The following is a 22,635-nucleotide window of genomic DNA, read 5'->3' on the forward strand; positions in this document are numbered from 1 at the left end:
GAGAAACTTGCTTTGCCAGATCAACCCTCTACTGACAATTATTCTAGATATCGCACAGGCAAACGTAGTACGTGTCAGGATAATGGGGTGCTTCATAGAACTTTACATGGTGAAGAGACCGATATCTTTAGAAGTCTCTCGCTTTCCTCAACCTTATGAGACAAGTGATAGAAAAATATATCGGACTCATAAGTTAATCTGGGTGCAGGTTTTAGAAAGACCTTGGCAACCCTTTTTTATTGCACGTTTCGGCTAGTCCCTTGAACCATGCAGCTCCTCTTTCTCCTCTTTCATTGTTATTAAACAGGATGTTATATATCCTACTCCTATGTAAACATATAACAAGGGAGACCTTGTAATGTTTTGGTACTGGAAAAGACTCGTAAGAGCTCTCAGTATTGGGTGAGAGCTTTTTCAAGTATTTGAACTGTACATTACGGCCTGATGTCCTAGGATAGGAATCTTGAATGATTCTCCTCGATCCTGGATCATTTATTAGGAGAATAGGATAATAATAATTTGTTGTTTTGCTGAATAACGATGATAGAATTTCCGTCTCTCGTTTGCCAGGCACAAGGACGGGAAGAAAGAATATAAGAGAGGTAGCAATCTACGCCATCTTTATTTTATAGAAAGGGCAATAAAAATTTAGTCTTTTTTCCCTAAAATATAAAACTCTTTACAGAATGTAAGACAAAGGGCGTCAAAGAAAGAGAGGATAATACGTTATGCCTCATTTTAGACTTAGAGAGGTTTGGATTCACAGAGGTCACGTTCTTCTCACAGCAAGTTTTTGAAGTCTTTCCAAGGACAGTCTGAATATTCTTTCAGCTTCTATTTTTAAATGGACCTTAACAACCTCTCCACTCTGAGTCTGTCTGCGTGCAGACTGACCAGAAGTGGACATGAATGGTAGGATGTTTCAAGGTAAATGACAGTAGTCATGAATAAGATATATGATTACTGCAGATCGTGCTAGAGGGAATGAGGAAACTGTCCTCTTCCGATACCTCTGTGAACCACATAGCGGTTTTTTCTTCCCTTTCAGAGGGAAGGAATCACCTTTGTATATTTTCTGCTATCAAAGAACGCAGTTAAAAGGCTAAATACTCTGTCTCTATAAAGGGAATTGGAGATAGCAGAGCATTAAGATCTTGCGGGATCTTATAACAATCCTCTATACGACAAGACTAGGAGATCTTATAATTACAATGGGATCCTATTTGGGCCTCAGATTCCGTGTTCTGACAAGATGGAACTGCTCCTCATCAATGTTTCTCTTGGTACTAAAGGACCAAAATGACGAGTGAAATTTTGGGCTTGGAATCTGGAATCAAATTCTAGAAAGACTAGGCAATGGGTTCCTGCCAGCATGGTATGTTTGGCAAAAGAACTAAAAATGTTATTGTTATAATACAATTAAGTTTGTTCATACTTACCTGGCAGATATATATATATAGCTGTATTCTCCGAAGTCCGACAGAATTTCAAAACTCGCGGCACACGCAGTGGGCGGCCAGGTGGTAGTACCCATTCCCGCCGCTGGGAGGCGGATATCAGGAACCATTCCCATTTTCTATTCATATTTTATCAGTGCCACTGTCTCCTGAGGGGAGGTGGGTGGGCACTTAATTATATATATCTGCCAGGTAAGTATGAACAAACTTAATTGTATTATAACAATAACATTTTGTTCATGAAACTTACCTGGCAGATATATATATAGCTGAATCCCACCTTCGGATGGTGGGAAGAGACAGGATAGGATTTGTAGGAAACTTAAATTAAGTAGATGATATACACCTTGGTTCCTCACCTGTAGCAAAGTAGACTCTGTGATTACTGTCACTTCAGCCTGCTTGTGCTTAATCAGAGTGCCAGCCAGGTGGAGACCTGTAGTGCTGGTGCGCTCTGGATGCTCTGTCAACCGGGGACGTGACCTCAATGTGACAAGAGCATAGAGCCATACAAATGAGGGCAACGAAGCAACTGACCACCACCTGACCAACTATCCAAGACCCCTGAACACTAAGCTAAGAGATGGAGGTCTCACCAAAGCCTCACCACAACAAAAAACACAACAACTAAAAACTAACCTAAACCTAACTAAGGGATAGGGAGAGAGCTACCTTCAGCCACCAAGACTGTGTCTGCAGAAAACGTATGGCCCAATGAGAACAACAGTCCTCGTATATCGTTCTCACATCTCTCAAGTAGTGTGAGGCGAATACTGAATTGCTCCTCCAAAAGGTGGCGTCAAGGATGTCCTTGATCGACATGTTCCTTGGAAGGCAAGCGAGGTTGCGACAGCTCTGACCTCGTGAGCTTTCACTCGCAAGAGGCTCAAATCGATCTGTGTGGAAGACGAATGAGCCTCTTTAATGACGTCCCTCAGAAAGAACGCCAAGGCGTTCTTGGATAATGGTATATCGGGTCGTTAACCGAACACCCAGAGATTATCTGAGGGGACCTCGTACTTCTTTAGTCTTGTGGACATAAAACTTTAGAGCCCTGACAGGGCAGGACTCTCTCAGGTTCTTGGCCCACAAGGCTTGTCATACCCTTGATTTCAAAGCTCCTTGGCCAGGGTTCGACGGGTTTTCATTCTTTGCTAAGAAAGTGGGACTCAAAGAGCAGACAGCATTGTCCCTTTGAAGCCCACTCGCTTACAAATGGCTGAATTTCGCTAACTCTCTTCGCCGTCGCCAGAGCAGTTAGGAAAAGAGCCTTCTTCGTCAAGTTCCTAAGAGACGCTTCATGTAGAGGTTCGAAAGGACTCGACATTAACAGTCTAAGGACTAAATCCAAGTTCCAAAGAAGGAGGCCTCGCCTGAGGTATCTTGGATGTCTCAAAAGATCTAGGAGATCGTGAAGATCCCTGTTATCAGACAGGTAGTCCTCTGTGCGGAAGACTGCCGACAGCATACTCTTATATCCCTTGATGGTCGGGACAGCCAGCTTCTGTACATTTCTTAAAAATAGCAGGAAATCGGCTATCTGGCTCACAGAGGTAGTGGAAGAGGAAATTCCCTCCTTTCTACACCATTGCCCGAAGGAAGCCCACTTCGACTGGGTAAACAGCTCTCGAGGACGTTCTCCTAGCATTGGCGATCGCCTTTGCAGCTGCTTAGAAAAAACCTCTCGCTCTGGCCAACTTTCGATAGTCTGAACGCAGTCAGACCCAGAGCGGAGAGGTTTCGGTGATATCTTGCGAAAGTGCTGTCTGAGTAGATCTTTCCTCCAGGGCAACGTCCTCGGAAAGTCTATGATGAAGGACATTACCTCCGTGAACCATTCCTTCGCGGGCCACATCGGGGCGATCAGGGTCAACCTCGTCCCCTCCGATGCCGCGAACTTCCTTACTACTTCCCCCATGATCTGAATGGCGGGAAGGCATTACAAGTCCCAGGTTCGTCCAGTCCCAGAGCAGAGCGTCTATAGCGACTGCTCCTTGATCAGCACAGGGGAGCAATAAAGAGGCAACCTCTTTGTTCTCGACGTCGCAAATAGGTCGACTAACGGACACCCCCTACAGTCTCCAGAGCTCTCGACAGACGTCCTGGTGCAACGTCATTCCGTCGGCAGGATCTGATCTTGTCGGTCTGAGAAGGTCTGCTCTGACGTTTCTGGACTCCTGCGATAAATCTCGTCAGGATCCTTATCCGTCTCGCATCTGCCCACAGCAGAATCTCCCCTTCGCTAAATAAAAAAGAGGACGGGAGTGTGACCTCCCTGCTTCTTTAGGTACGCAAGGGCTGTGGTGTTGTCTGAGTTGACTTGGACTACTTTCTCTGCAACCTTTTGTTGGAAGAACTGTAGCGCCAGAAAAAACCGCCGCTAGTTCCTTTACATTGATGTGCCAGGACACCTGTTCCCCCCTCCAGGTGCCTGACATTCTTCCCTCCCCTCCCAGTGTTGCTCCCCATCCCGACACCGAGGCGTCGGAAAACAACACACTAGGTCTGGGCTCAGAAGCTTTAGGGACAACCCCTCTCGAAACTTCCGAGGATCTATACCACCATCTTAGATGGTTCTTCACCGATCTGGTGATGAAAAGGTCGCATTCAGATCCTCTCTGACTCTCCATTCGTCTGCTAAGAAAAACTGGAGAGGTCTGAGGTGTAGTCTTCCAGGGAAACAAACTTTTCCAGCGAGGAAATGGTCCCCAGCAGACTCATCCACTCCCTCGCCGAGCAAGCTTCCTTCCCCAGGAAGGCCGAAACTCTCTCTAAGCCTTGCAGCTGTCGTTCCTGGGACGGAAACGCTCGAAAAGCCACTGAATCCATCTGAATCCCAGATACACGATGGACTGTGTCAGATGCGACTTTTCGAGGTTGACCAGAAGTCCCAGGGGACTTCGCCAAGGCCAACGTGAAGTGAAGGTCCTTCAGACACCTTTCTTCTGACGATGCTCTGATCAGCCAATCGTCGAGATACAGGGACACTCTTATTCCTGCAGAATGTAACCATCTCGCTACGTTTTTCATGAGCATGGTAAATACCATCGGAGCCATGCTTAAACCGAAACAAAGAGCTCGAAATTGCCAAACTTTGTCCCTTAGCTAAAACCTCAGAAACTTTCTTAAAAGAGGTGGGGGATAGGCACGTGAAAGTATGCGTCCTGTAGGTCCAAGGACACCATCCAGTCGCCGTCTTAGGCTCCTAGAAACCGACTGAGGTGTTTCCATCTTGATTTTTTCTTTTCTACGAAAGATTCAGGCTGCTTACGTCCAAGACTGGACGCCACCCCCGACGACTGCTTTGGTACCAGGAAAAGTCTGTTGTAATATCCTCGTGACCCCAGGTCTAAGACCTACTCCACCGCTCTTTTCTTGATCATTTGATCCAAAAGATCTAAAAGAACCTGATGTTTCTCCCCTCCCCGATACGACGGGAAAGATCTCTGGGAGTCGTAGAAAGAGGAGGAGGTCCACAAAGGGGATCTTGTACCCCTGTTCCACTATCTTGAGGACCACGCATCTGTATCTCTCTCTCTCCACGCCCCCCCACCGCAAAGAACTTTAGCCTGGCTTTCGACCGGCATCTGAAGGACTTTCTCTCACTTAGAGGATTTAGGTTGAAGGAACCTCTTCCTCTTGCAAGTCCTCTCCCATCGAGGAGCAGCTCTCGAGGGAGGAGCGCTACGAAAGGGTTTTAACCTTCCTAGGAGGTCGTCCAGACGACGACGTGGTAGGGATATGCGGGACGTTTTGAAGACTGGGCCAAGAGGTCCTGGGTAGCCACTTCTCTGTAGCTCATTGCCAGGTCCCTTACCATAGCCTGGGGGAAGAGATGGCCTCGAAAGGAGGTTAAAGCAGAAGCTCTGCTTTCTGCGATGCAGAAATAGACCTCGCTGTAAAATTGCAGAAAAGCGTTCTCTTCTTGAGGAAAGCAGTGCCGAAATGAGACACTAACTCTTCCGAACCATCCCTGACGGCCTTGTCCATGCATGACAAACACATTGGACAGGCTCCCCCAGACTCAAAGAATCAGGACTCCTAGATTGAAGATCCAGGACTCCTAGGCACCAGTCTAGGAAGTTAAAGACTTCCAGAGTCTTTACAGACCTTTCATGTGATGGTCAATCTCGTTGGTGTCCATGAAATCCTTAGCGGACGATAAAAGGGATCTCTTCTGGGCGTTCTACCAGACTAGCAAAGTCCCCTTGGGAAGACGACGGGATCTTAACTCCTACTTCAGCTTTGGTCTCATACCAAATGCCGCCTTTCCCACTGAGTCTTGAAGGAGGAAGGGCGAAAGTCGACTTGCCCTGATCCTTCCGACGTTCCATCCAGTCCTGCAACTTCTTGAAGGCTCTCTTAGTGGACAAGGAAGTCTTCATCTCCACCACTTCCGAAACCCTTGCAACGACTTCGAAGACGAAAAACTGAGAGGGTGGAGACTTAGGAGCTGCAGGCTGGAACTTCTCACCAAACGAAGAAAGAAAGTAAAAGACGAACCAGCACCTTGTAGTCGGAAACCGACGAAACACTGACGGCTGGTTCTTCCCCTCCAACTGATGTCCGCCGGGACTACTAAGCTCTCCTTCCTCCCGAAGAGGCAAAGGAGATTGAACCTCTGGATGAGGGCGTGCCGCCCAACGGGTCTAGCCTTCAACAAAGGCTTTCGAGGATGACTAATATCAGCCTCTTCAAAGCGACCGACCTTCTGTCGATCTTTAGAGCTCGAACCACGAAGAGCGTCCTCCGACCGCGCTGCGCGTCAAGAGAGGTTATCTTAGTCTCCCTCGAGGAGCGTCCTTACGTTTCACGCTCAAGCGTCCAGCTTTCGCTTTCAAAGCGTCCTCTGACGCTCTCGAAAAGCCTTCTCCACAGGCAAAGCGTCAAGCAAAACATCCCGACGAGCGTCTTCAAAAGCGTCCTGCCGAGCGTCCTCAAAGGCGTCCTGACGTGCGGGCGGAGACAGAGACGAACGAGGAGACGGAGAAGGAGACTGCCTCGTCCTCTTGACAGGCAGTCTAGCGTCCTTCCTTGTTTAGGCTCAACTGCTGCTGGGCGAGTCTTCCGAGCCATTAAGGCCGACAATTGGTCTTGAAGCGACGCAAGAATACTCTTCGTTGGTAAAGAACCGAGAGGAGGTGAAGGGCTGCGCCTGCGAGAAGACGAGGGGCGGGGGACGCCTCCTTCCCTTACTACAGGTACAGCAACCTGCCTCTCCGAGGCGCGAGAGAGAAGCGCTTCTCAGCGTCGTCCTCGGACGACGTCCTACCTCTCTTCTGTGGAGGAAACGCGTCATACGACGCAGGCGAAGACCGCAACGAGAGTGGAGAGAGGGGAACGTTAAATTGCGTCCTCCCTAGGAAAAGTCCTTTTCAACGGACGCGAGTCTCTCCGAGCGCTCCACCCCTTTGCGCGGGGAGGGCGCCTCGGAGGACGAAAAACAGTCCTTAAGGATGCGAGCCTGAGCACGCTCCTTGGCAGCCTGGGAAGTAGCAACAGGTCCTGCCGAAGGGACGCCAGATCGGTGGGGAGCCCCCGTAACCCTCTTGCGGCTTTCGACATGCCCACTCCCTGAGTTCTGGGAGTCCGACAGAGGTCTAGACCTAGAGGCATTATGGGGCCGATCTGACGCCCCCTCCACAACACTAGGGGCACGATCACACACTTTACTCTCGAGCCGTTTTCAAGGGCCAACACTTTGGACTCTAGAGTGCGTAATGACTCTAGAATCAGAGAAAGGCATTACCTTCTCCAGACACAGAACTAGGGCCCTGCAGGCAACAACACAGGATTAGGTGAAGCAAATTCTACTGGTGTTAAAATAGGAGAAATGTTACTTCCCTTACCTTTCGTAGAAATAGCTCTTGGAGGAAGACCCCTCCTGATCCTATCGCGCTCCAACTTAACGCCGATAGGATTCATACACCTTCCATTCATCCTCAGTCAAACTTTTGCATTCAATGCAACGATCAACCAGCAAACAAACATGCCCCCTACACCCCATACATACTGTGTGGGGTCTACCGATGATTTCGGTAGCCTCACCTTGCAATCACTTCTCACACACACTCTGAAGCTCACTGAAACTTGATCCCGACATCACGTTCATAGAAAAGCCAATCCAAAATCCAAAAACAGTCCACTATCGCGTATGCCAATCCAACAATCCAGAGTCAAAACCAAAAGTCAATCCAGATACTTATAACGAGTCAAATCCAAAAATCCTGGGCGGAGGTCTGTAAACAGGTGTTTACCGACCGGCGACAGAAAAAATATGAATAGAAAATTGGAATGGTTCCTGATATCCGCCTCCCAGCGGCGGGAATGGGTAGCTACCACCAACCTGGCCGCCCACTGCGTGTGCCGCGAGTTTTGAAATTCTGTCGGACTTCGGAGAATACAGCTATATATATATCTGCCAGGTAAGTTTCATGAACAAACCTTTTATTCCTGGATCAACGCTTTCAGATAAAGGATTCGTTGTCCAGGCAATGTATTTACATTCTCATCTACAAAAGGAGATAAGGTTTAAACGTTTGCTGACAGAGTCTTTGGAATACGATGAGGGCTTAAAAAACCACTTCCCAGAAGGTTCGAAGAGATATTTAAAGAGCTAGAAATCAGGAATCCTCCCAATTTCAGCTCAGAATCTCCTTAGACTTCCAGCTCTTTCCCTGCCTTCGTGCAAGGATAGGGAAGATTTGCAAACAAGAGAACTCTTCAACATGTAGGAAGAGTGCTCGTTAGCAACGGAAGTATCAAGTATGATCCTCCTCGGAGGAAGACTGGTCTCTCGGACTATTAGATTTCCTATCGTCTACTGGATGTAGCTGACTAAAATTACCTCCCCTTGTTACGGAGGCCATAAGCTCAACGTGAAAGAATTTCTTCCACCCTTTTCCATTCTCCTGATAAACGATTGTGGATGTTCAGACTTTCGGACAATGTAGCGCCAATCAGGCGCCAAATGCCAAACAGGCGTAAAGACGCCAGAGCAAGACAGTCCAAATAAACACTCATTGTCTGATGAGGAGAAGGAGTAGGCCTCCAATCTGGCGCAGATGCGCTAGAGGCGAATAAATCAGGCAAATAAAGTGTCCGAGGTGGACATTGCCAGTTTTCATCGAGACTCTTAACAAGCTCGAATCTCCAGCAAGTGGGGAGAAGTCAGCCAGGCGCGAGGAGCCAGCCAGACGCGAGGCGCCAGGCAAGCGAAGCGCCAGCCAGGCGCAAGCCAGGCTCTGGGCTTCATCCAGAAGAGTTCTATTTCAAAGAAAGCCCTGGTCTTCTTTGGAACAGTGGAATCTCTAAAGCACTTCTTGAGTAACTCGATGATTCCTTCAAACAGCTAAGAATTAAAAGCGCTTGAAGTGCGGGCTTTTAACAATTCTTGTTCTTTCCATAACAATATGTCGTGAGAGACATATTAGCTGTAATAACGGGAGATGCAACTCTGTGTTGACTCCTCTTTGCACGAAGGAGATCAAGTGGGCCTATGAGAGATCCTTCTCTCTTTGTTATACGTGTCCACGGATGCGTTGCTGGGATAGGGAGACGACACTGATCCTTAACTAGTGAATTATTTTTTATTTTTTTTTTTAACATAAGTGTATTATTTTCTGGGTTTATTTGAAAGTGAGTTTGGGATAGCTCTTTTCAAATTAAGCACAAACCCTCGTGTTAGGATCAGGTGATCGGGATCGGTGTGTGCTCCTTAAATTATGCCAATAGGCATTGGTGTATTGTCATGTAAGTGGATAAGACCCCATTGACCAAATGACCACTAGATTCTGTCAAGTAAGTGGATAAGACCCCATTGACAGATCTACAAGAACTCTTAGCCATAGGTCACATCCTCGCTGAGGCTCATGAGACGAAGCAGACTACTAGCAATAGCTAGGAAGTCGACCCTTCGTCTAAACACATAGGAACCAAGGTTTTATTTATTTATTACCTACAACGTATGTTGTTTACCTGTATATTCAGTAATAGCTGTCTTTTACCCTCCACCAATGGTGTGAATCAGCTATGTATATATCTGACGGGTAAGTTGAATGTATAAAAATGATATTGTTATGATACAATAAAGTTTTATACATACTTACCTGGCAGATATATACAATTAAATGGCCCACCCAGCCTCCCCTCAGGAGACAGCTGGAAGAAAAAATATGAATTAGAAAACGGGTATGGTTCCTATTCCCGCCACCCAGCGGCGGGGGGGTAGATCACCTGACCTACCTGCTGCGTGTGCCGCGAAATTCGAATTTCTGTCGGGGACGACGGAGTAATAGCTATGTATATATCTGCCAGGTAAGTATGTATAAAACTTTATTGTATCATAACAATATCATTTTCACTCTAAAATGTGGACACATACATACACTGTAATCTTGAGACCAAACTCAAAGTAGACATCAGTGGTTTTAGTAGGTCTTGGAAGCATTGAAGAAAAGCAAAAATTCAACCTGGTTAATCATTATTCATACATGAAACAGTGAGTTATGAAATGGAAACATGTCACATTTCTGAAATGTGAATCAAGGATATCGTTTAATATTACCCAGTCAAGCATGAGTAAATTAATTTGATGTGAGTATGTGTTTCAGTATGAGAGCATTTGCCTCTGTGCAGTTTTTTAAGTTCATTTTAATTCGTTCATCATCATACTGAATGACCTATTGGGTCCCAGTGCTTGGCCTCAGGCCTAGACCTGGTATTTTGTGCTAATCCTTTGGGCCAGCCTTTTGAGAGCTGAAAGTCAGCTCAGTGGTCTGATTGAATTAATTTAATAATAATAGTGATTACCACCAGGCAAAATACAACCAGTTGTGACACCTGAGATCAGCCTTGAATGGGAAATAGCAGCATTGATATGGTTTTCAGTAACGTACTGTAATGGGAGAGGTTTTTGTTTATGAAACATGTAATTTTTTTGTACTACCTGTCACAGTTTTTTATTGAGAAGGGGGCTGTCTAGTTCTACTGTAAGCAACCTTTGGTACATGAACAATTCATTACAAGAATCATAATCAGTTTCTTGGGGCCAAAAGTCTTTTATACATGTTACTGTATAGCTAACTAATATCATCCAGAGATGTTCAAAAAATATTTTTGTGATATATGTTGACTATACTCGGTTTTTTTCCATCTGTCCACCTGCCTGTAGTGTTTGCGTATGGTAACACTGCGCCCCGGGCTTTAGATAGTTACATTCAGCTTACATTCAACAATTATAATACGTAATATCCTATTTCGAATATTAACGGTGTAATTTGCTTACAGTAAATTATTAAACCACTTTTCAGTTGCATATGTACACCCAGATATCCTTTTATTTACCTAAAACTTACACATAGCGTAACTATCTAAAGCCCGGGATGCAATGTTACCATACGCAAACACAACAGGTGGGTGGACATATGGAAAAAAACAGAGTATAGTTAGTAAGCAAAATTTATGTCAACATAGATTTGAAGTGTTTAGATTTCTAATCTTGCATTTTTTATCTGCAGGCTTCCTAATGTTCCTGTAGTTATTATCACTATGGATATGTCAGAAGGTTTGTGCTTACAAGAAAAAATGTGTTTTTCTACGAATTACTTGGCTGTGACGAGTGCAAGCGTAGCAAGTAAAGAAGAATATTGTACTGCCCTTTGCCATAACAAGAGCAATGACAAAATTGCTGTTTCATTATCTGATAATTCAGTGGCTGTACTTACTATGGATACACTTCAGAATGTTAGTGAAATTGAAAAACAAGCAAAATCTTTAACTGGAATTAAGTATTCTCCGACAGACAATAATCTCTTGTGGACAAGTAGCTTAGATGGTACTCTAAAAATATGGGACATCAGAACAGGTCAATGTGAAAAAATCCTTGAAACTATCAGTGAAGATGAGAGATCTTGTGCTAAGCCGCTAACATCATTTGATGTGTCATTGAACGAAAGAATAGCTTGTGCTGGCACAGAACTCATAGAGAGTGAAGTATTTTTGTTATTCTGGGATATTAGAAACTCCAAGTCTTTAGGTGGGTATTCTCAAAGTCATAGTGATGACATTACTCAAGTCAAATTTCATCCAGTGACCCCAGATTCCTTGGCCTCATCATCAACAGATGGCCTGATAAATGTGTTTGATGTGTCCCAGAAGGAAGAAGATGATGCACTGATGTATAGCTTAAATGCCAATGTAACTGTTGATAAATTGACATGGTTAAAAGGAAATGGGAAATATGAAAGAATAGGAGCAATTACAGATATCCATTCATTACAGTTTTGGGACATAAAAGAAGCTTCCCCGTTGCATTCATTCAGCAGGAATGATGTTACAGAATCCATGAAATGTAAATCGTCTGAAGAATCATACATTGTAAGTATACATACACTTGAGGAGAGTGATAATCCTATAATTTTAGTTGGTTCAGGGATGGATGCAAGTGATTGCCTTGGCACTTTGAAACTTCATTTGTCAACAGGATTGCTGCAACCCGAAGCCTCTCTTCAAAGTAAGCAAGAGCAACGTTTAACGAGGGCTGCTTTATATGATGGGAAAACAAACACTTTTATTACAGCTGGGGAATGTGGTGTAGTCCGTCTTTGGAAGCCTGATGACAGTAGTGTGACAAGAAAAGAAATGGTTAAAAGTGCTAAGTCTTATAGGAAAAAACCATATTAATGTCAGTTTAGGTTTTCATTGATTTTTCTTACATGTAGATGTAAGGAAAATGTTGTGTTGCCTCACAGACAAAGTAATCTGTTCAAAGAGCATAGTATTATCTAAGGAGTATTGGAATGATTAGTGATGTTTTTGTAGTGTTACTGAAGAAGAGGCAGTTATTTCTTTGTTATTGAAAAAATAAAAAATAAAATGGGTCAGGAATGGTGAGTCCACTGTAATTCTCACATTTTCCACCATTTACATTTAATATAAAACGAAAGCTTCTGATGTTCCACCTCTGAGGTGTAAGACAATCATCATTACTTTTGAAGATGTTTACAATAAAATTCATTTTCATACAATTAGATGTGATTTGGGGGAAAGTGAACTTGAAAGAAAATGACAACAATAGAAAATAAGTTTTTAAATTACCTTAAAAGGTATTGCAAATTGTAGGTAAAAACCTTAGTAAAATAAATTTATCACTAAATTAATTTTGCTATTAGAATGTATTTTACATATTAAAAGTTGGCTGAAAATAAAAACTTGTACAAGGAATAGCCTTCCTTACATATTAATATGTGTTTGTTTTTAACCTTAATACAGTATAGTACTGTACTTCCAATTACTTTTGTGTGGTTTTTGTAAGTGGTCTTTGCCAAACTTTTGGCTGACTGGAAGGATGTTTCTTGCTCAAGAATCTGCGAATGAAGTTGTTGTAGCTGTTGCTGTTATATATATCTGTAACTTAATTTCCCCTCATAACACTTGCTCCAGAGTTCATTGTGTTCCCAAGTTAGCTTGAACCTTTTCAGAGACCTGACATAATGCATTTTTGACATTGAAAATCCCATGTACATTTTGCTGTCCCAAATATCACTTTTGACTCCACTTGATATGTTAGACACGCAGCGCCCGTTTAACCAGTGCGCCTTTCCAGTGACGTCAACTTGGCCTCCTCCCTCTAGATATTGGCTCTTTTCATTAAGGAAAGACTGGAGCCATTATATTGGGGAATCTGATGCCTGCTGAATAACAACTGGTTCCTTGCAACATAAAAACACCATAAAACGAAACAAAACCTGATGGCATACTTTTGTGGGACTGCTCATGTGGCCTTGATCTTTGCCTTAAGTTAAACAAAGTGTCAGCCCAGTGTTTTTTGTATTAGAGTAGCAGCTATATGTAAAACTATGTAAAAGTTTTATAGTTGGTTTTAGAAATACCGAACAACTTGGTGTAAGTAGAATATCATTGTATGGTTACGACCAAGATGGACAGATAAGGAATTGTTTCCTCTGGTCGCAACGGACTGGTCAAGATTTGTTTTAAATCACTTGCTGATCTTTATATTTGCAGTAGACTGGCTAAAAGTTAAAAAACTGTTTTACTCCTGAAGGTCGATGATGATGTTACTAAACGTATAATGTTACTTTCTCAGTCTTGGGGTTTAAGCAATAGACTGATGGATTACTTTGTTTTTTGGAACTAATGTGCATTTGTTATATGTTGATGTGATGAGATAATCCTGTCAATGCTTGTAGAAAGATCAGTATCAAAATTAGGATTAAAAAATTGTGGCCAAAGTTTAATCTTTGCAAATTGTGAGTTAATTATCATCCAGCTGTAAAAAACCCTAAGAACCACACGTGTTTGACACCAGCCTCAATGCACAGTTGACTCTATGGCTAACATATTAATACAAAGCTTATTTGATAATAATGCTATATTTTGGTTAGAATTGTATACACAAAAGAGAGTTGAAAAGAATAGAATCGACTCTTTCATGCTCAGTGACAGTCAAGATTAATGAATTTGAAGCCATCTTGCCACAAGTTGGTAACTACATAATGTAAACTAACAAGCAAGCCATAAATACCATCAACAAACATGCCAGTGTCTTAATAAATTCCACTTCGTTCTTATTCTCTCCAATCTGATTTTCCATCCTCTTTTACAATTGTTTCATAGTGCAACTGCAAGTGCTCCTGTTACACCTTTCAAACCTTTCTGTCAATTTCCCTTTCAGCATTCAATGACCTGGGATTTCCGAGCACTTGGCCTTCTGCCTACATTTTGTATTCTGTTCTATTCCTACTCTTTGGCCATTTATTTTACCTCCATTCCTGCTTCCTTTTTAAAATAAATATCCCTATTCTCAGTTGAGCGTTGAATGTAGGGAGTGCTGCAGTGCTTGGCTTTTTAGCCAAATTTTCATAAACCTAACCCTAATGAATAATAAATTAGGCAATACGTGTATCACAAGGCATTAAAATATTGTAGAGTTTAATGTACACGTAGCATATTGATTTTTTATAATTTGTATGCTGACATTAACTGTTGACTGTTGTAAATGTATTTGTACATAATATTAACTTTAACAAAGTCACTGCTAAAAGTTACGAACAACTAGAATCCGTTCTCTTTAGTGAGCATAGCATAAATTCTACCATTTTATATACTAATTCGATTATTTGTACTTTACATTTAAAATTGGATTACCAATACCGTTAGATTAATTTAATAAATATAGTAGATATTTAAATGTTCTTTCAAATGGGTAATGAATTAATTTAAAGAGTGATAAGAGCCGTTTACCTTTTTTTTCGCCAGTCTAGGCCAACAACATGGCTATTCCTGTTCCATGACAATTGCGTAAACCCGTTAACACCGACTTCAAAGTAGAATTTTTTAAAAATTAATTAATTTGTTGGGATATAACCAAAGAACTAAAATGGTTATTTGTTGTTGGAACTCGTTGAGAACTGAAGTGGCCATTTGCCATTGGAACATGCTGGTAAGTGGCATAAATTTTATCAATTTACAAATTTATTTGTAGGAACGTAACTAGAGGTCATTGGTTTTTACTAACTTGATAGTTAAGATTTGTCTCAGGTTAGGGGTAAATTAAGAAGCAGTTCCGTTAATTAACGTTTCTCACTTGTTTGCAAGACTACTAACAAAACAATGAATTAGGCTCATATAATATTGGGGCCTGTAAGAATTAACTGTGCCTAGGCATTACACTGAACAATTTTACGTAGATTTACATCATTACATGGGCAAAATAGAGCATTTAACCTAAATTAGGCCTGTTTGCATATTTACCATTAATTTTGGTACTCAATTTGACTTTAACCTGTTCGAAGCTTACTTGAATTCCTCGGCCTAACTAAACATGCCTGGACGTATTATGGCCTTTTAATTTAATTTACTCTGAGTCCCTTTTAGGCTAATTGAACTTACTTAAAATTTATTTCACTGAATTTATTTAGTTAGATGTACAAAGCAGTTTATTAATCCTTTGGAGTTACTGGCACTAGTGTGAAGTGAAAACACTATACATGCACGGTTGACAATTTAACTTATTATCAGAGGACAGTCAGTGGAAGGAAGGAATTTCGCTGGTAATTCATAGTGTAGGCTACATTCCAATTTCCTTCGGTCTTCCCACTGAGCGAGATACTACAACTTCCCACATTGATGCCTCTTGAATTAATCAGCCCTTACTTTGAAGATCCCATAAAATCATACTTATATACACTCCAATTGTCTACGGAGCAATGGTCTTCATGGCAAGATTGATTGAGTGTGTCTATTAAACCTGGCGTGACAACAAATAGGTAATTGACAAACAACCACTAAAAAAGTATGACAGCTTATAAGTGTTTAATATCATCAATATTATCAACCAGGAACCCAGTTATGGCAGTATCTGGCCTCAGTCCGAGGTTACCGGACGTGGGAAAGCGCTGGGCGTGACCCATTGTAAACATGCTGCACTGTCATGAATGAAGTCTCTCACAGCACAATTATCTCTTACGAATTAGATTCAGTTAAACTGTCACATGTAGTATGAATGGAACGTTGAATTTCTTGGACATGGACAAAACGACATAAATAGGCGTCGTATCAGTTATATTTTAAACGTAGTATAGATATATCACCTTATTAAATAAATGTATTTTGTAATGAAGTATGGTGCTTGCTGAAGTCAATGACAAGGCAGTGGCTTCTAGCTAGCCTTCCCGCTTGCTCAATCACCACCGTCCGTCGGCTTCTGGGATCTCATTTTGCAAGTATTGGGTAAACAATATTTATTGGATGGGTCCTTAAAGTAACGACACTGTCCTTAGTCTTTCAGATGACCTCTATGCACCTGGTGACAAAGGAAGTGGCATGGTAGGGTTGGGGGGCTAGCGGTTGGGCTGACCTAGAGACTACAGTGATAGATATCATAATAATCGAAATTAATTTAAAATGGAGCGGTTCATTACTCCATATCTAAGTGTTTGTTTTGAAAATGGTTACGAATCAGTAACCAACACGAAATGCTCTGTTCAGCTTTAGGAGGTGAGTGGGAGAAAGATTAATGAACAGGAGTTATCAGTTCACAGGGAAGTAGCTACTACTTCCTTCACATGGCTAATGTCACTGTGACAATGGATGTGTTTTTGTGACATCATCGATATGTTACACAACATTTAATTAGTTCTATCTGCTAAGAAAATTGGTGTCGACAATCATTGACCGCTAGGACTAGCTTGAATGAGTACTTGAATTTGCGGAAGTGAGTTAACCAAGTTTTTTTTTTCATTTCCCCTTGTTTACCTTTGGTTTCAGAGCTATAGGTTAGGTTAAGCTATCTCTTGTTTGGAAAGCTTGTCTTTTTGTTTAAGGAATTCAAGGACCAGGGCACATAGCAAAGGCAGTAAGTGGACATACCTCACCCCGCTTGCTGTCTGCTTATGTCCAAAACGTTATACATTATTTCAGCAAAAACAACTTTGACATTTCTTAAACAACCACCTTAAGAGTGTGATAAAAACCTTTTATACTATCACATTGATCTGGGAAAAAATGAATGCCATTTATGTTTGTAGGTGTCATAACAGAAGTACATAAACTGACATTCAAGATGTATTACTTAGTCTAAGAAAACGCAACAAGATGATGCATTTTGAAACCTTTCTTCACCGTATTCTAGAGCCAGACTTGCCACAGACGGACGGGGTCTGCGAGCGATAACTTAAGAACTGCCTTGAGCTGTCTGAAATGTTCGTCCTTCGGTGATATATGAAAATAAAACTTTTTGAAAAAAAAGGACATAGTTTAATAGACATGATATTTCACGAGCTTCAAAGTACGTCGACTCAGAAGGAAAATGGTGTCTGAAGTACACGATTTATCGGAGTTACGCCTTCAGACGATATTGACGGGTTTGTACGAAAGATGGTGGAAAAGCGGTCAAGCGGGTGGGCACGCAAATCTACTACATGAGGCTATGAGCATCGAGGTGTTCAGTCTCACTTGAACTTCCAAGTTTTGAGCGTGGCAAATTTTGAACTAATTTTAACGGCAGTGATTTCTTGTTGTACTTGTGCCACGCGGACATTAATCTGAGTGACGGAGGATTTTAACTTTGGAGCAACAACACAAAGGCAAGTCTTCCTCATTTAATCCTTGAATGCTCAAGCAACGTTTCAGTGAAAGGGTTTACCGATAGACGACAGATTTGTGTAAACGTTTTTCGTTTACACTCCTTAGTTTTGCTTGAAGTCTCGTGTATGTAGATTAGGGTCCGGTGGTCCACGCCAGGCAACTTGATTTTATTTTTCATACTTCAAGATTCTGCGCTGGCAAATGTAGTACATCCAAGAGGTAAACAAATCCACACTTAAGAAGCGAATACGCAACCACTTACTGAATGTTTGTGTAAACACACAAAATACGTCTATTATAACTATAACATTATTTTAATAACTGCAGAGTCGGTGATGAACCACCCCCACTAACCCCTTTGCAATTAAATTCCCGCAACTAAAGCCGCTTTATACACCTACACACGCGGCTCATCAGCCGTGCGTCGAGCCCTCCTACACACGCTGTGCCATTTACCACTGTCTTGGGGTCAGTTTACAAAGGTTAAAATCATAAAATATATAAAGAAAATAGAAGTAAATGAAATCTTTAAAAAGCTAAATCTGACATTATCTTTTCTGGAAGGGTGGACGTCGGTCTATGTTATGCACAAAACTAGGAGGTCTGATTATTTAATGAAGGAAACATGCTGCCTGATAGTTAACGATTCCAGAATGGAGAGATAGTTAATAGTCATTGAGTACTTAGGCAAGAACGTTAAAAAACCATCAAATGAAAACGGAGCTGTGCATTTCTTGCAACGGTCACGTGTTTTAAACAATTCTTTTGTTTTTAAAACTTAAAGACAAAGAATCTTTCCATACTTTGAGTAACCTTGGGTGACTCCGAGTATCTCCACATTTCACTACCGTAATAATTAAAACAGTATACAAAGCATCAAAGTAGGAAACTTGCTCTTAATGAGAGAGACTAACGAACCCAGGCGTGGTTTTTTTTAGGTATTAATTAAATCTGTGCCGGAAAAAGTTTTGTGAATAAATTGTGGTTGTAGTTAACTTTTTTCGGAATGGAGGCATTCGTTCATTTCATTAATAACTTGAGTAGGTTGGTAGCAATTTGTTAAAATGTTTACACACACACTTATATATATATATATATATATATATATATAATATATATATATATATATATATATAATACATAATGTGTGCATATATACTTGTATTATGTATATATAACATTCCTTTTTTATAACCGTCAAAAGGACGACTAATTATTGGTTTTTAGTTAAGGAAAGGATATTTTGTAAGAATACAATACATTAAAGTTTTAGGTAGTTTAATTCACAAGGAAGTAAAATTCCAAAACGCTCAGATGATGAATAAGATGTTCTTGGTTGCCATTAATTCTCGTAGAAAGAATGACCGTATCATCAGATTGAAGATATGTTATGGAGGAGAGATTCTGAATATTATAAGCGCATATGCACCACAAGTTGGTTGCACAGAAGAAGAGAAGGGAAATTTCTGGAGAGACATGGATGGAATAATGCAAGAAACTGGAAGAGCATGAGAGGGTGATAGTTGGGGCAGAATTTGAATGCCATGTCGGAAGTTGGAAAATGAGGCGATTGGGCGGGTGCATGGGGGCCATGGAATTGGGGAGAGAGAAACCCAGAAGGAGAGAGTGTAGTGGACTTTGCTGTTGTCATTCGACATGGCAATAGTAAACACATTTTTTTGAGAAGAAAAGGGAACACCTAATAACATATAGGAGTGGGGGAAGATTCTCCCAGATAGACTATTTCTTGTATAAAAGGATAAATCTGGTGGAGGTCAAGAACTGCAAAGTTATTCCAGGCGACCATGTAGCCCCCCAACACAGGCTGCTATGTATGGACTTGAAGTTGAAAAGGGAAAGAAAAACCAAAGCTAAAGGGATAAGGAAAATTAAATGGTACGAATTACAGAAGGAAGGGGATAAGAAGAGAGAATTTAAGAGGAGGGTTTTGGAGGATATTGATATAGGGATTGAAGATGTTTCAAGAATGGTGGGCACGAAATGCAGCAGTAATAAGAAGGCATGGAAAGGAGCTGCTAGGAGAGACATCTGGTATCATATGGGAAGAAAAGGATAGTTGGTGGTGGGATGAAGACATTGAGAAAGTAGTAAAAGATAGAAGGAGGCAAAGAAAAGATGGGAAGAGTCACAGTCAGTGGAAGACAGAAATAGGTACAGAGAGAAAAACAAGGTGGTGAAAAAGGTGGTAGCCCAAGCTAAAGCAAAGTCGTATGATGATGTGTATAATGAGCTGGGGACAAAGGAAGGATTAAAGAAGATGATGAAGCTATCAAAGGCTAGAAATAAGAAGCACCAAAGATATAACACACATCAAACAAATAAAGAATCAAAGAGGGTGTAGTGCTTAGAAAGGAGGAAGACATTGTGAAGAGATGGAAAGAATATTTCGAACAGTTGTTAAATGAAGAAAATAATAGACTAATAAGAGAGGATGGGCAAAGTTGAACATTGGCATGGTAATGAGGTTTTCTAGGCAAGAGGTACTAAATGCACTGAAGAAGATGAAGAATGGGAAGGCAACCGGACCAGACATGATTCCCGGTGGAGGCATGGAAAGCATTAGGAGATGAAGGAGTGGCATATTACTGTTACGATCTTTTATGATAAAGATCCTTGAACAGGAAAAGATTTACCAAATGAGCTGGCGTGGGAGTATATTGATCCCAACTTTTTAAAGGAAAGGGCCGATTGTCCAAGAGTGGGGTTGGTAATTATTAGGGGCATTTAAATTGAATGTCCCACACTTTTGAAACGATACTGGATGAAAGGATGATAGATGCCTAGACTGAGAGAAGAAGAAGTACAAAATAGGTAAAGAGCAGATGGCGATTTATGAAGGGAAGGGGCGGGAAAACAACCAGATCGGTATTTTATTTGTATCTGAGGCAAATAATGGGAAAAGAAGAAATTCGGGGGAAAAGACAAAGGGACCTACATTATGGTATTCATTGACCTTGAAAAGGCTTATGACAGAGTCCCGAGGACAAAGAGGTTATGGAGGAGCCTGAGGGAGAAGATTGGTGCCAGAGAAAGTATGTGCGATTGATACAAGAGATGTACCGGTAATTGTTAATTTACCAGACGTGAGGTAGCAGTGTTGGGGAGACAGAAGGTTTTGACGGTGAGAGCTAGGATTACACCAGGGGTCGGCTCTTGGAGCCCATTTACTGTTTAACATAGTTGATGGATTGTTATAAATAGAGGAAAGTTAAGGGAAGACAGTACCATGGAAACATATTGTATTGCGGATATATTGTTTCTGTGTTTGCAGGAGAGCAGGGAAGATTTTCTGGAAGTTGGAAAATTGGAAAAGATGGAGACAAAGTAACTGGAGGACAGAGGAATGAGAATAAGTAGATCCAAGACAGAATGATATTGTGTTACCACCACTGAGGGGGATGATTAGAGAAAGTATTCTAGGCTTGGTGGAGAGCAAATAAGGAGAGTTTTGATAAGTTTAAGTATTTGGGATCTTTTGTTTAACGCTGGCGAGGGAAAGTATGGAAAGAAGAATGTAAAAACATCGGGTACAGGCAGGCTTGGAAACAACCATGGAGAGCGGCCTCGGGGGAGTTTCTTTGTGACAAAAGAGTTGCCGCTTAGGTTAAAGGAAAAATTTCCACCAAGACGGTGCGTAAGAACAGCAATGCTGTTATTTTGGTACGGAAAAACAGCAAGCAATGGAAAAGAAAAGCCAGAGCCATAAGAAGATGGATGTGGCAGAAATGATGAATGACTTAGGTTGGATGTCTGGTGGTAAACAAGACGTGGAGATAGGATCAGAAATGAATACTTACATAAGGGGGTCAACTAACGGTGGTGGAAGTCATCAAAGGAAAGTGGCTAAGGAGGGGAGGCTGAAGATGGTATAGGAACACCTTGATTGAGGAGAGATGAGGACCCACGCTGGGAGGACATTACTTTATGGGAGTGGAGGTGGCAAGGAAGAAAGAAAGAGAGGGAGAGGACCAAGAAAGAGATGGAAGGACTGTGTTGAGAAGGAGATTTACATTGAAAGGAAAGGAATTGATTGAGGCAAGAAGCGCAAGGATAGAAAATTCAGATTGGGAAACGGCTCATCCGAAACGGCGACCCCATATAAAAATGGGAAAAAGCTGGGAAGAAGAAGGTTGCCATTAATTCTCGTAACTTTAATCTTGCTTACATTTGCTCTCGGCTTCCTCTTCTTGCAAACATTTCCCAAGTCGCTTCCGGTTCCTAGTCGGTAGCTTCTCATTTACAAGTATACCAACCATTCCACTTTCAATTCATATTCCTATATCACAAATTTCCATCTGCGTGTATTGTCGTTTCTCTCGGAATTCCTATGTTACTCTTTCCATATAAAAACAGGAATTAAGACATAACACACACACTAGTCTCAGGCTCACTTCTCTGAATTCTTATGTTGCTTTTCCCATAACAAGCCGTGCAGACATAACACACCCTAGTCTCAGGCTCACTTGAATGGCAAACCAACCGCCCTGCCATCCACCTTGTCTATCACCCTCTTTGGTCACAAATCACATCATTAGTAAATAGCACTGCAGCATCAGCTCAGCAGCCGCCCTTGATCTTCGCCCCACCGCCTTTTAGCCTGCAGTTTAGTTTGTACAGAGGAGCAAGGACGCGGAATTAAAAACCCGGGAAATGTCGATCAATTCGGGTTGAGAATCGAGTAGTCCACCCCTTTACAACTTGTGCAGAGTTGAGAAATGAATGGATATAGTTATATAGGTTTGTTCACGATATTTTAATCCAACCTAATGGCATCAACTTAGGTATGAAGTGATTGAAACTATAGTTATAGTTTTGAATTAGTGCAATGCAATTTGCTACTGCTTATAAGAGTTAAATTCCAGGGAGAGGAGATGAAGAAGAGGAAATGTCATAGCCTGAAGTTTTGAAGAGATTTTGGAGGTTCATAAGTCTTTTTGTGTTATCGATGATATGCATTGTTTTGATATATTTACATGACAAAGCTATATATGAGGAAACGTACATTACAGAATTTGATAATTTGCATGTAGTAGGAGTTGCAAATTTATTG

The 22,635-nt window shown here is 41.7% G+C and overlaps 2 protein-coding genes across 6 annotated transcripts in view; both read left to right on the top strand.

Moving 5' to 3' along the window:
• The window catches only part of LOC135197028 (WD repeat-containing protein 89-like), a 39,661-nt gene extending 26,961 nt beyond the window's left edge, over positions 1-12,700 (top strand). For all 3 annotated transcript variants that reach the window (XM_064223933.1, XM_064223934.1, XM_064223935.1), the window contains one exon: positions 10,976-12,700. In XM_064223933.1, coding sequence (XP_064080003.1) covers positions 11,007-12,140 — 1,134 coding nt within the window. In that variant the 5' untranslated portion in view covers positions 10,976-11,006 and the 3' untranslated portion in view covers positions 12,141-12,700. The remainder of the gene's footprint in view (positions 1-10,975) is intronic.
• A 4,454-nt stretch (positions 12,701-17,154) lies between these two features.
• LOC135197029 (uncharacterized) overlaps positions 17,155-22,635 on the top strand; it is a 63,710-nt gene continuing 58,229 nt past the window's right edge. Inside the window, exon 1 of one of the 3 annotated variants that reach the window (XM_064223937.1) lies at positions 17,155-17,563. The gene's annotated coding sequence lies outside the window, so the exon portion shown is untranslated. The remainder of the gene's footprint in view (positions 17,564-22,635) is intronic. The other 2 variants (XM_064223936.1, XM_064223938.1) reach the window with 2 other exon arrangements.

The sequence above is a fragment of the Macrobrachium nipponense genome, chromosome 18, assembly GCF_015104395.2.
Source record: "Macrobrachium nipponense isolate FS-2020 chromosome 18, ASM1510439v2, whole genome shotgun sequence".
NCBI classification, from domain to species: domain Eukaryota; kingdom Metazoa; phylum Arthropoda; class Malacostraca; order Decapoda; family Palaemonidae; genus Macrobrachium; species Macrobrachium nipponense.